General features: G+C 41.6%; 1 protein-coding gene across 1 annotated transcript in view; it reads right to left on the minus strand.

Annotated features, from left to right (window-relative positions):
• Positions 1-10,502: 10,502 nt before the first annotated feature.
• Positions 10,503-15,117, minus strand: part of DNER (delta/notch like EGF repeat containing) — a 280,060-nt gene continuing 275,445 nt past the window's right edge. Inside the window, exon 13 of the mRNA XM_034781973.1 lies at positions 10,503-11,606. Within this exon, the coding sequence (XP_034637864.1) occupies positions 11,495-11,606 (112 nt within the window). The 3' untranslated portion in view covers positions 10,503-11,494. The remainder of the gene's footprint in view (positions 11,607-15,117) is intronic.

Raw genomic sequence — 15,117 nt, forward strand, 5'->3', positions numbered from 1 at the left:
ACAGATGCAACTGGACACTAAACGTTTAGCCATGAATAGTCAGCTCAACTATTCCTACCATGTATGAGCATCTAAGGCTGAGACCAAGAGCAGTAAGAAAGGGAGGTTTAAGCCAGGTAGATTGGAATGGAAAGACCCAGTTAAAGCAACATATGGAAGAGAACACCCCAGCATAGCAGCAATGCATCACATTCCAAATCATGCTCTGGTGACACGGTATCTCCTTTTTAATGAGATTGCATAAGGCGGAAGTACACAGAAATATGCTTATGGACTCTTCCTTCCTGTCACTCCGTCAAGAAATAAAGACAATTGCCCAGCTGGCTGACTCATTTCCTGTTTTAATAAATTAAGAAATGCAATGGGAGTTAAATTTGGAAACTAAGAAAATCTTTAATAGCTGTCTCAAGCTGAGCAACTGAGGGCTAGTGCAAGTCTGCTTTCCCATTTGTAGCTATAATGTTTGGGTTAAGTGATGCATGTATGGGTCTCCATATTTAGCTCCCAATCTGTCTGTATTCTTCTCTCTCTTAAATGGGTAACTTCATTACCTCCAGGTGAGGAGCAGAGTAGCACCCAACTGGTTCAGAGTTGCCTTTCCCCACAGTGCAAACTGCTTGGCCATTGCTAATGATCAGAGTCACCATATTAACTTCAGAATATCTTCAGAGGGGAAGAATTGGGTCCGAAGAGTGGTTAGTTGAGCTGGAACTTCTAGACTAAAGAAATCCTATTTGGATCCTGGCTAGTTCCACTTGTGTTCATGTTGTTTCTTTTATGGTACCTGCAGGAGGCTCCAGGACATGCTAATAAAAGAGTGACAAAACTTTGCACTTTGGTAACGCCTTTCCCCAGAGGAGCCAGAAATGCTTTATTTATCATTGAATAAAGCAACACCATGCTCATGGGGCAGGTCTGAGGTGAATGTTAGAATTCGGGGAGGGAGGTTATTTTGGTTTTGGGTTTTGGTTATTGTTTTTTTGGCTGTGTGCCACTTTTTTCTTTTTTAAGAATTTGTTTTAATTTAAAATTAAACAAAACCAGAACTGAAAGCCACGCCATGTGCTCTCATCTTCTCAATGCAGTTTATTTGGCACACTGCCATTTTAAAAAGATTTAAGACATAGCATGATGTGTTCATGAATTTCTACATCAAGAGCCAAAGCAATGCCAGGGAGAAATGTGCTGAAGTTAATGGAGTTCCACCTGGTATGAAATGGCCCCACAGCCCTAATACTCATCACCTATTTCTTTTCTTGACATTTGTAGGTGGTCAGATTTGCAGATGAATGCTGAATAAGGACTCAGAGATTCTGCATCTTGTTTCATGCCCAGGAGAAACCCCAGATGGGGTTGCTAGTAACTACATTGACCTTTTTTTTTTTAATGATACCTGCAGTAGACATTTCAACTCACTTAATACAAGAAACTTGTTTGAAGGCATTAGACAGGCAGACTATTTCAAGAAGTGATGAGCATGCACAAACTAAAATCTGGCCCAAAGGAAGTGAGAAGGAATGTTCAACCAAATTTGTGCAACAGAGTATGCAGTGAATGTCTATAATCAACAGTGTTCTAGCAGCTCACAAGGCATGAATCTTGCAGCACTTCTGGGCTGATATTTTCTGTACTAGTTTTTAATATGATGTCCCTAAAGTCCACATGCACTAAAATGCAGTGAATATGGATGTCAGCTAAAAGGAACTGTCCAAGGAATGTTCTTTCATAGTTACATATATTTATGTATAGTGCCTTTCACGTAAGAGACATTCATTAGTTCTCACAAAGCAAGGAAGATAAGTGTTACTATGCACAATTTGCATTTATAGTAAACTCGGGCACTAAAAGGTTAAGTGGCTTGCTGAAAGACACTTATCAACTCAGTGGTAGATCCAGGAATAGAAACCAAGTTGTGGCTTCCTCCTCCTCTTACAGCTATAACTCTAGACTACTGGTTTTCAATCTGTGGTCCATGAACCTGCATGGGATCCGCAGACTGTGTGTGAGATTTCCATTGGAATTTTTTGGGGTCCACAACTGAGAAAAGGTTGAAAACCACTGCTCTAGGCAAACCTTCTTCAGAAGAGTCTGAAGCCTGCCCCGTGTACCTCATTGTTGCAGCAAAAAATATTTAGAATGAAAGGAGCAGATTAATGTTCAGTGCAAATGATGGGATTTCACAAAGGCTTTTCACTTAACCGTGGAACTGTCTCAGCTGTTGTGTTCTGAGAAATGCTGCTTCTCCTTTCCCCCCCATATGGATACATTCACATGCCATCTCCATCTCATCTTGTTTCATTCAAGTCACTGCCTGAACATTTCACCAGAAACATTTTGTCATAATAGTTCAGCATGAACATATTCTGCCCGTGTTATAAGGTTTGGACATTTTTCTTCAAGAAAAGCGTTCAAAATGCTCCTGAGTAGAATGATTCTCTCTCAAAACTCCCCAAATCTAAAAGATGGTTGTGATGAAATAAAGACTTAGTGAAACAGAGGCAAAAATGTGAAGCCGTATCTTGAGGGCAGCAAAATGACATGAGGTCAATTTAGGCTGAAAGCGTCATGTTCCACCAATGTATTTTAGGGCATCGGTCACCATGATACTTAAGCAGTAGAGACCATGATCCAAGTCTCAGCAGTGTTCTGCTGGGCAGGTATTTTCTGTTCCCTTTGTGGGGTTGCATTCCATCGAGTGTCTTTCTCCAGGGAAATGTTTATGGGAACAAGTGAGAGAAGAGCTCAATTGTGCTAAAGCTTATAGAAACAGACCTGTCACAAGGCCAGGCACAGTTTCATCCTGATCTCCTGTGGTAGAGTTCCACAGCCAGGAGTGCGTACTGACAAGTCCTTCTCTGAACCTCCAGAGGTCCTCATCCTGGGTATAGCTGCATCTTCTCCATAAGATGGTAGTGTCTTGGAGGGATGCAGAGGGAGAAACAGTCTTTCCTTGACCTCATAGGACCCCAGCCAGCTGAATACAACTGGAGAGAGAAGAAATAATAGAGTCCTATAGAATTTACCATTAACTAGCATTTGGAGCAGGAACACTTGTCATTTCCTGTGCCTCCAATCAATCTAAATTGCACCTGCTACATGCCAAATTCACCTAGTTACACTATACTATTTTCCATGTACACATTGGGTCTACATTGGTTAGAAAACAGGGGTAATTTACACCACAAGTCACATCAGTCCTGAGTTTGGCTCAAAGGCCCAGATACTGATGTGTGTTCTGCTGGCATAAATTCAGACTACCTCCACTGAAGTCAATTAAATAAGTGTAACTGAGATGAACACCAGACCCTACTCACTTGGTATACTGATGGCTAGAATTAATTGTGATGTACATCATTGTGAGCTCAGAATGAGGTCGTCGGCTTTGCTAACAGGGTAGACCAGAGAGAATTCCAAAGCCTGGCTTCCTGTAGAATCTCGCAATGTGGGCTGCTGTAGTTTTGGTTGACTCTCCCAGGATGCATTGCTCCAGAGACGCCACAGCCTGAACTGCTGTTGTAACAGCAAGAGCACTGTGTGTGCGCTTCTGCAAAGAAATAAATAAGACGAGAACAAAGGCCAACACTGGCTACAGATACACAGAACAAACTGGGGGATGGGCATCTTCCTGGATAGTCTCATTCGACTTCAGACTGATCAAAAGGAGTAACCTCTGACCATGTGGGAACCTGTAGCAGAAAGTCCGAGGTCAGCGAGCCCCAGTCAATTGTTGTTGTTAGAATATTCCTGGCCTGCTATTGAAGCAAAGCACAGCCGACCAGTTTATTTTCCTAAATGATTAACTTTGCTGCCTGCTCTTCTCAGATCTTCAGATTAAGATGTTTGCTCAACAAGTTTATTTATTTATGTTCTTTCCTGAAAGATCTTCCCATCCAGAGCCTGTTTGGTGGTTTATTTTTCCCTAATGAGGAAGATTATTTACAATAATTGTCTTATTATAAAATCATTAAAAGGAGTTTAAAACTGGAATCCCCACAGGTACCCAGCAGCCTGGAAAGTGGACTTTTGCAGCGAGCTAATTTCTGTCCCACATTCTGCACTGCAGAAGTGATCTAGGAGAATGAGCCCACACAGAGCTAGTTCATGGGATATTGTTTATTTGCGTTGGTTGATCTGCTCCACACCAGAGGAAGTTACCTGCTCCCCTGCTCCTGATTGTAGCTATTCCAAACCCTAAGAAAATGAACAACAGTAAAAGGAGAAGGGATGTAAGAATAAGAGGTCAGCTCCTGGCTCACATGAAAGTCCCTCTAAACTGCATAAAGGCCTTAGAGCTGCCCTGAATGGGCAGCCAAGGAGTAGGGGAATGTTCAGCTGACTCTATGCCATCTCCTTTTGAGACTTCCCCACGCCCACCGGCAAGCGAAGTATATCAAGAATTAGAGGGGACAATTTGGGGGCCCCAGCTGGAGCACACTGCACTCTAGTAAGCCTCATAAGCATAATGAGCCCTAGGGTGTCATTACAAGCCAGCATAATTAATCACAGCCATCAAATTAGGCCTGAATAAAGACTGGGAGTGGCTGTGTCACTTCAAAAAGTAATTTTTCCTCTGTTGATATTCACCCCTTCTTGTCAACTGTTGGGAATGAGCCACATCCACCTCATTGAATTGGCCTCGTTAGCACTGACCCCCCACTTCGTAAGGCAACTCCCATCTTTTCACGTGCTGTATATGTATACCTGCTTACTGTATTTTTCACTCCATGCATCTGATGAAGTGGGTTTTAGCCCACGAAAGCTTATGCCCAAATACATTTGTTAGTCTCTAAGGTGCCACAAGGACTCCTCGTTGTTTTTGCTGATACAGACTAACACGGCTGCCCCTCTGAAACACAGCCTCTAACTTCAGCCAGCCCCATGATAAGGCCCTGGGATTGGACATAAAGGTGGTTCAGAGGCAGCTTTATGTCCCCCAGGCCCTGCACTAAGCTGTGCACCATAGGCATTTAGCTCAAGGGCTCAGGGAATGAAGGTTGGAACTTGCTAACAAAGTGCATGGGGTAAGGAGGAGGATCAGGTCCATTTTTCCATGTTGCTATTTATCAGGTATGTTGCCCTTTCCTCTCTTCCTGCTTATTTACTCTGTGGAGAGCATGACAGGGATTTAATTGGCCCCATTGTGCAAATTAGGTAAAATCACACTGGGCAAATCTTACGTTTGAGATGCCTAGAAGATCCAGCACAAGCCCACAGCACTGTGCCAGAAAAGAGGGGTGAGGTCCTGGGAGCGAGCTTTTAGCGGTCCTTGAGCCAGGTGAACTCACTTCCTCATTCAAATATTATACACACAATGAGGGACCTCAGAGACTGAACCCGCCCCTTTCTTATGATTTTCATTTGAGCCCTGAGCACTCTGGGAAAGAAACTGTGCATCAGGAGATGTTGATAATAAGGGGCCCAATACTGTGCAAAGCTCTCACTAAAGTCAACAATAGGAGGGTGGTGCACAACTCGGAGAGGAGAATTGCACTCGGGGTCAGCTGGGCAACCAATACTGAGCAGTTTGTGGAGTTTTGCAACGTGGCAGAATTAGCGAAATATTTAATGTGGCAACAAGTGTCACTATAACAAACACTTGAAGAAGGCCTGTTGGTGTGCTGGAGAATCCTAAAAGGAAGATAGCCTTGGTCTGCCCATCTTTATGGGGCAGGGGGCATTTCTGCAACCAGTGAATTAAACAATAAAGCTGTTCCATGCAGGGCCGGCTCCAGTCCCAGCGAAGGAAGCAGGTGCCTGGGGCGGCCAATAGAAAGGGGTGGCACGTCCGGGTCTGCTGCGGCAATTCGGTGGCGGGTCCTTCAGTCCTTCGCTTCCTCTTCAGTGGTACTTTGGCGGCCACTCAATCGGATTTTTCTTTTCTTTTCTTTCTTTTTTCCCTTCGCCGCTGCTTGGAGAAAAAAAGCTGGAGCCAGCCCTGGTTCCATGATACAAAGAAATCTCAGGATGAACAGGACTATGTCTAAGACCAACCAGAATCGCAAAGGCACTCTGAATGACACAGGGGACAGTCTAAAAAGGTGGTAAAATTGCTCCCCTCATACTTAAGGCTGATACAATAACACAAGCAAGGAGTGACTATTTCATTTCACTGAAGCATGCTCTAATGGAGCAACGTTTAGATGTGCTGGATTTAGTCTCCATCAAGCTCCCAATGTTATTGAAAGAAAATAATTTACGTCGCCTGAGCTATAATGTCTGCTCAGGCATTTCTCAACAAAGACCTGCTGGAGAAAGGCCAAGGTTTTTTCCAAAAATGAAGGTGAGACCACACTAAAATATCGCAGCTGTAATCTCTGTGAGTGATCTTACTGAACTGAGCAGCTTTTGGCTGACTCCTTCCTGTTGTATCTTAGGACCAGATTTTTAAAGGCATTTAGGCACCTAAAGATGCAGAGAGGTGCCTAGGGGGATTTTCAAAATCCATTGATTTCAGTGGGAGTTAGGTGCCTACTCAGAACAGTCAGTGGAAAATACACCTAGTAGCTCCATGGGTGTCACTGGAGTTACCTACAATTTACACCAGTGTCAATGGCAGAAGAATCAGACTTGTAGCATTTCCAAGTGTTAACTCAGACATGGATTCTGATTAGACTGGACTAATCTTGGAGAAACAAGGTGGGTGAGGTAATATCTTTTATTGGCCCAACTTCTATTGGTGAAAGAGACAAACTTCCAAGTTACACAGAGCTCTTCTTCAGGTCTAATCTTGGCAGGGAGTGGTCAGGGCCTGATTCTAATCACTCGCAAATCACCCGGGAGTAAAAGTCCTTAATCCTGAGGCCACTCAGAGCCTGTTGGTTAGTCTGATAATAAAGAAATGTTAAGAGAAATGAACAGCATTTACAGAGGCTTTTATCTCACCCAGATACTTATCTAGAGTCCCAGTAAGCACAGCACCCGCTATCCTTCCTCTTAGTTAATGTCCCCCAAAACAGTGGCTGGGCTGAGGCAAATTGCTATTTGATAGCAATGCAGATAGAAATTTAAACAGGCATTATTTGTGTTCTATTTCCTACTTAAAGCAGTGCTATATCCTGCTGCTCACAGGATGTTACTGCACATGCTCAGTTACATGTACATGCTCTACGCTTTTTAATATTACAACACGTTTCAAAAACACCTCTCATTTAATATAAAAGCAAGGGAGAGAGGTAGCTCTTAGCTTGTCAACTGCCTTGGACAGGTAATGGCTAGACTGTACAAACCACATGCAGCCCAGAGTAAGAGACAATGGCAAGCTTCACCTACGCTTGGGGAAGCTCAGTGAGATAGTTTGCCTCAGGGAGGCAGAATTCTTCCTCATTTTGGGGCGTGGGGGGGTGCGCTTGGCCTTTCAAAGGCTGTTTACTCCCCACCCCTTGGGCTGCATAGAGGGAGCAGTCCCAGTATCTGACAAGTGCAAGGGTTGCAATTGCAGCTGGCCCTCACATGGCCCATGCAAGGTAAGGGCAAAGGCTCCATATGTCTCATACCTTAATTCAGTACATACAGTTAGATAACCTCAGTATTTAAATGGCCAAAGTATTTCCTGTAGTAAATACAGATCTGTGCCAGGGCAGACTGCAGCTGTGGAGATAATCTCATTTATTTACCTTAGGCAAAACTGGTGCATGAACAGGGCCACCGCTGTTTATTTTAATGTGGGTCCTTTAGAATTGTGTTTAAGTATCACAGATAGTATATGGCCGGGTAGTTCGCAACCGAGTGACACAAGTTATGCCAATAAAGGCTGTAGTGTAAACATAGTCTAAAACTGGACTTGAGCCTTTGTCAGTGTGTATGTATTAAGCCATGTACTGCATGTGTAAGCCATGGATTAAGCCATGTACTGAATACAAATGTCACAGCATCCAATGAAGTGGGTAAGAATTATACAGTTGGGGAAGAACAAGCCCAGGTATGTTTCTCCCTTTATTTATGCAGAGTGGAAAACAAATGTGGGCAGAATTCGGAGTGTGTGTCAAAGTGAGGGGAGCAGGTTCAGAGCACACTCAAGGATCTGCATGTTGAGAAGGCCTGGAGCAGCGCACACAGTATGTTCCCCTCTGCACATGGTGGATTTGCAATAGGAAACCCATGTAAAAGTTAGCACTTCTCCAGAGTAGCATTAACCCACTCTTGCTTTGTGGCTATTACCAGTGCACTTCCCCAGCCTCATGTTTTTCCTCAGAAGAGCATGATCAGGCATACAGAGTGGTTAAGTCACTGGCCCAAATCAGCACCAGAGCTTGGATGAGAACTCTGGAAGGGTTTCTGCTCGCCAGGTCTCTGGTCAGTTTGGAAGGCTGTGCAGCCCCTCACAAATGTTTCTGAAATGCAGAGATGTGTACAGCATAACTATAATACGCTGTTTGAGTTTAATAAAATAAGTGGAAAGAAGCAATTTCCAAAACATTTCATGAGCAGCACAGGATGATTTACAGAAGCTAGAGGCTCCATGTTCACAGAAAGATAGCGCCTTGCAAATTACTTATCTTTCAGATCAGTCACTCGAGAGAGATACGGAATGGTTTAGAATCATTACCAAGGAGTGATTTGTATGCAAAGAGGCTATTGCTCATTGCAACATCTCCCTTGTAAAATACAGATGATTAAGTAGCATGCTCCCTCAACTAATAGAAAGTTCCTTGTTTTCCATACTCGTATAGATTCTCAGATAGTATTTTAATCCCCGCAATAATAAAATATTGGCTAAGAACTATTATTTCCTTTATATTTGTTTAGTAAATCATCTAAAAATCAAATACCCTCTAAAAGGGTTTGATGGTTCACTGGATAATTTTAGGGGAATGGAACACAAAAACTGCCTCTCCACTAGCCTTTGGAGAGCATTGCTCCTGACAGTGTCTTCCAAGCTCCACTTGGAACTCCCCATCGAGGAGGACCTCCAAACCATTCAGGGAGGAGACAAAGAAGAAATTGCAGACTCTGTACGTATGCAAAAAAGGTAGCCAAACATCTGCCCAGTTCTTATGTGCAAACTGTTATTTGCCATATATGATTGTGCATGCATAATTTCACTTCCAAACTCAGAAGTTGGTTTTAGATTAGGGTCATCAGGTCTCTTTCTGGAAGTTACTGGCTTGGCCAAAATTCAATAAAATCTATTTTATTACAGAGGAGTTTGGATTTTTAAGATGTGTTTGGCATTTATATAACTCAAATATTTTTGGTCTCATTAACATGTAGATTTACAGTCCAGTTGCTCCTGACATTGACTACTTACTTAGTTCATTTAGAAAACAAGTTACGGTGTTTCATTTTAGCAGAGAGAACTGACACCCATAAAAATGCTATTTTGTTTTCCTTGCTTCCCTTCTCTCTCTCACATCCTCTAAAAATGTGACTTGCTTCTGCTGTATTTATTCTCTTTGCCATTTTTAATTTTTGGACTAAAATGTAATCTGTACATTTAAATCACAAAACCCCTTGCATTTTAATAACATTTACAGCCTGATTCACCACGTTCTGCCTGTACATTAGTGTAAGATGCAGAAAATAGATTGGATCTCTTCCAATGGTTGCAACTGGAAACAGTAATAGCAAGGAATTCACAATTAAGAGTAACATACCAGATGTGCTCCAACCACTAGTAAAGATATTAACAAGGGGCAGTTACATCTGCCTTCTCGATTCATTATATTTTATTTGTCTTTAAGGGCAAATTCTGGAACCAGCCTCAGTTGCTGAGCTCTGAGGATCTCTGTGTTAGTTGAGGTGGGTGAAAGAATCCCCTGGGCTGCAGTTGCCCACACACAACCAGTGGTCCTGTCCCTTTGTGGGTCACGCCTACTAGTCAGCAGGCCATACCCCCTTGGATGAACCTACTGGCTGGTGCAAGAGCACTAATTCCCCAGAGTCCTTCTTGGAGTTGGGATAGGGATTCGCCTACATTCGATGCTCCCATGATGCAGCATCCAGTTAGCAGAGGGCAGGATTTTCTCTTGATTTATCTGAACATAATTTGGAGGGCTGTGATTTTTTTCTCACTGTTCACAGAAGTGAGAAACTAACAGCACTGGCTGAAGGCAGATATTGAACCGGCATTGTGCACAGCATGTTTCTCCAGGCAGTTATGCCAATTCCTCTCAGTCCTGATGTGGACACCTTGCCATGCCAATAATGGGCTAACCTTATCGCAGAATGAAAATCATGCTGAGTCCTATAAATGCATGTTTCTGTGACTACCCGTGTGGAATGAATTGGAAGACTTGGGCCTAGATTACAAGCATTGTATTCATTCTGCTTTTGAAAGGTTAAATTGTAATTTCTAGAAGTGACAATTCCATTTCACAGTAACTTTTGAAGTTTCAAATTTTGATTATGTTTATGCATGCACTGGCCCAGGATGTGGGATATCCAAGTTCAAGTCCCTGATTGAGAGCAGAGAAAGAGAGAGAATGAACCTGACTCAGGTCCTTCCAAATTTAGAGACTTTGTGTAACCTGAAATGTAGGAAAATGACCAGATCAGATGCAACCTTGACTTGATAACATTTATTTAATATTGTCTGAAATATGCAAGAATTTGAAGAAGCACATAAGCAATCAAATGCAGCCACAGAAAAACCATACTGTGTATAAATAAGATGCACTATGAGAAATACACAATATTGAATGAAACAGTACTGTACATTAATAACCTTTGAGAAACAAACAACTCAAACTATAGGCTTAGTTTACTCACGATATAAAAACCTTGACTTTTAAAGAAAAATATAGATTCAATCCAATCCCAGGGCCAGAGCCTGTACCCACTGAAGTCAATGGCAATTTTGCCACTGATTTCAATCAGTTCACAATCAGGTCCTTAGTTTGCCTCCACAGGCACTTTAATTATATATTATTTTTACAAGGCCTAGCTTGAATACTATTACAAAAATGACAAAAACATCAACTCAAAAGTATGTGTCAGCAACTTCCAGAAAAATAATGCAGAAATAGGTTATCTATCCATGCACAGAATAAGGCAAAAGCTAATTCATTCAGGTTAGGAATAATAAATTTTACTAATTTCTTTTTCACAACACAAACATTTTAGACTTTTTTTAAATTAATGGATATATTATGCATCATATTATTTTCACTTTTTCCTATCTCTACTGAGAAAGCTGGCACTGAGATGTCAAAAAGGAACTGTTCATTGATTAAGTTTACTGTATTTTGTTCTGTAACAACCACAGAATTTCATCTGGGTTTATTAATAGTGTCTACCATGAAAAAGCACACACTATTATAAGCTAACAATTTATAGAGTTGAAGGTACATTAAAATGTAATCCATGAATTTCAAACACTCAGTTTTAAAATATTTTTTCAGACTAAAAGCTGCAGAAAATTAGTTCTTAAATATTCTACAGAAAATTCTGGAACATCTAACATTTTAAATTTCTCACGCTTTCTTCTTCTTAAAAATATTTAAATTAATTTAGTAGCCCATCCTTTTGAAAAATAATCCGAAAAAGATACAGTCGATTACAAATCTTTTGTTTTAATTAGCGTGACCAAAGGTTTGTCATCAGGGCTGTAGTCTTCATAAGCAATGGGGGTTGCATCATACATTGCAGGTCGGGATTTCTTTCCAAACCTAAAAGAAGAAAAAAAAAAGGCTTTGGTTAAACAGAAGTACATACATATTAATTGTAATAATCCACTGCTTCATGGCTCCCTGTCAGAAAAATCTTTAAGGGAACACTGTAAATTCTAAACCATATTGCAATATTTCTTGCAACCAATAGTAAAAACACAGAAGGAATGTTTGAACTACATGGATCCCAGAAACCAACCCCTAAAAAGAGCAAGGAACAGATTCTGCACACCAAGTCATTGGAGGTTTAACAATGAATTCAACAGAATCAAAGTCAGACACTAAGGCTACATCTACACTACAGGGGGGAGTCGATTTAAGATACGCAAATTCAGCTACGTGAATAGTGTAGCTGAATTCGACGTATCGCGGCCGACTTACCCCGCTGTGAGGACGGCGGCAAAATCGACCTCCGCGGCTTCCTGTCGACGGCGCTTACTCCCACCTCCGCTGGTGGAGTAAGAGCGTCGATTCGGGGATCGATTGTCGCGTCCCGTTGGGACGCGATAAATCGATCCCCGAGAGGTCGATTTCTACCCGCCGATTCAGGCGGGTAGTGTAGACCCAGCCTTAAAGAGAGTAGCACTTCCAAACAACATTGAGGTTCCCTGATGTCATTTGACACAGTTATCACACACTGTTCATTGTTTTTCTTCTTCCTATTTGCCAGCTATAGATAAAACTGCATAGTCAGGTTGAATTGTGAACTGGCAGACAAAGTGTCAAAATAATTCAACTGGTACAGTTTTGCTGACTAGATATATCCATTAGCGGCAGGTTGAAACTGCCAAGATTCTATAAAAATTTGGAATGCCGAGAAAACATTAATGCCTTTTAGGGCATCACTCTCATGAACACTTATTAAAATGTTAGGCAAAAAATATGCTGTAGATATGATCTGACTGTAGAAAAAAATGCCTTCAGAAATAGTTGCAACTAACGGTAAGAGCTTTAAATAAAGAAATAGAATCAAAGGGATAAAGAGCTAGAAAAGACCTCAAGTCTATTTTCCTTACAGGGCTCCACCACATAAGATTCTGAAAGTGAAATAAAAGGCCTCTCAATTAACATACAAGGAATTCCTCTAATTTTAGATTCCCATTTAGTTCTCTTCATGCATACAAAGTGTTAGCTCTACTACTGAAAAAAACAAAGTGGGTGAGATATTATCTTTTATTGGACCAACTTCTGTTGGTGGAAGGGGCAAGCTTTCAAGCTTCACGGAGTTCTTCCTCGGGTCTGTCTCCACTAATGTAAGCTATTCACGCTGGAAATTGTGACTTAGAAATTGTGATGTTTTGAAGAAATTATTTAGGCTAAAACAAAAATCAATCCCATATTGTTTAAAAAAATGTATACAATTTCCCCCTTCTCCTGCTTTACTCCATGGCTGTTTTTGGTGAATTGCACCAACCAAGATGGGTGGAAATTCTATAATTTGAATAATGCAAATCTCATGCAAGGAAAATACTCCAACTCTCAACAAGCTAGAGTGAAAAACTTGTTTTGACTTTATGACTGACAGCTTTCTTCCATATTGTACACAAAGTTAAATATATTTGGGCCATTGACTTCACTGGGGATAAATCTGTGCTTTAGTTGATATTCCAAGATCTGTGGGACGAAGCACTCTTATGGCATGTTACTAATCTATACGCTAAAGATGAATTTCTGAACCATCCCCTTCTCTTTCATTTTCAGGGGGAGTTAAAGATGCAGATCTTTTAATAGGCATGAAAGAAGATAAAAACTCTCTGGAGATTTATGGTGACATCCTGCCCTTTTTTGGTAGAAGCACACTGCAGGTGCTGAGAGCATACTACCAGTTGCACACCTTGTACAATACAAGATCCATTCTCCTGTGAAGATCAGGGTGGGCCACGGTTGACTAGCACACGCTAAGACAAGACAACAGCACTAATTGTTTGTGGCCTGGATGAGCCTTCTAGCTTATAGACCACATGCCTTTGATCAGCCAGTTCAGACACCAGGTCCTGCTTATAACACTATAGCTAGTTAATATATTACTCAAAGGTCTCAAAACGTAACTATAAATGGGGAATCATTATGGAGCAGGTGTGCTTCTAGTGGAGTCCTGCAGGGATCAGCTCTTTGTTCTATGTCATTTAACATTTTTATCAATGACTTGGAAGAAAACAAAATCATCACCAACAAAGTTTGCAGATGACAAAAAAGATTGAGGGAGTGGTAAATAATGAAGAAGACGGGTCTCTGAAATAGAGTGATCTGAATCACTTGGTAAACGGGGTGCAAGCAAGCACCATTTGTTTCCATATGGCCAAATGTGAGGTTATACATCTAGGAACAAATAATGTGGGCCATACTTACAGGATGGGGGACTTCATCCTGGGAACAATGACTCTGGAAAAGACTTGAAGGTAGTGATGGCTAATCAGCTGAATGTGAGCTCCCAGTGTGACTCTGTGGCCGAAAGGCTAATGTTATCCTTGTACATATAAACAGGAATGCTGAGAAGGAGTAGAGACGTTATTTTACCTCTGTATTATTTGGCACTGCTGTGACCACTGCTGGAATACTGTGTCCAGTTCTGGTGTTTGCACTTCAGGAAGGATGTTGATAAATTAGAGAGGGTTCAGAGAAGAGCCACAAGAACGATGAAAAGACTAGAAAACATGGAATTAACTCTATTTTCCTTATCAAATAGAAGGTTATGGGTTGATTGATAACAGTCTATATGTATTTATGCGGAGAACATAAATTTGATAACAGAGGGCTCTTCAATCTAGCAGACAAAGGTATAACAGTGTGATTTATTCTCCATCACTGAGAATTTTAAAATCAAGATTGGATGTTTTTCTAAACTGGATATTCTAGTTTAAATGCAGCTATTGGACCTGAAGCTGTAATTAATATACAGGGGTCCTGTGTTATGAAAGATGTCAGACTAGATGATCACGTTTCCTTCTGGACTTAAAATATTTGAAAAGACAGTTACTCACTTTTGTAATTGCTGTTCTTCGAGATGTGTTGCTCATATCCATTCCAATTAGGTGTGTGCATGCCGTGTGCATGATCATCAGAGAATCAAGCAACACCCGGTGGGTCGGATGTGGAGCCCCTTATGGCGCTGGATATATATCCCAGCTGACCCAGCACCCCCTCAGTTCCTTCTTGCTGGCTACTCCGACAGAGGGGAAGGAGGGCGGGTTTGCAATGGATATGAGCAACACATCTTGAAAAACAGTTACAAAGGTGAGTAACCGTCTTTTCTTCTTCGAGTGCTTGCTCATATTGATTCCAATTAGGTGACTCCCAAGCCTTACCTAGGCGGTGGGATCAGAATGAGATATTGCTGAGTGCAGCACCGCTGAATCAAATGCAGCATCGTCTCTGGACTGCTGGACTATCGCATAGTGAGAAGCAAAACTATGTGTTGAGGACCAAGTGACAGCTCTACAGATCTCCTGTATCGGGACCTTAGCCAGGAAAGCAGCCGACAAGGCTTGAGCCCTTGTAGAATGGGTGGTGA

Source organism: Trachemys scripta, chromosome 9 (genome assembly GCF_013100865.1).
Source record: "Trachemys scripta elegans isolate TJP31775 chromosome 9, CAS_Tse_1.0, whole genome shotgun sequence".
NCBI classification, from domain to species: Eukaryota; Metazoa; Chordata; order Testudines; family Emydidae; genus Trachemys; species Trachemys scripta.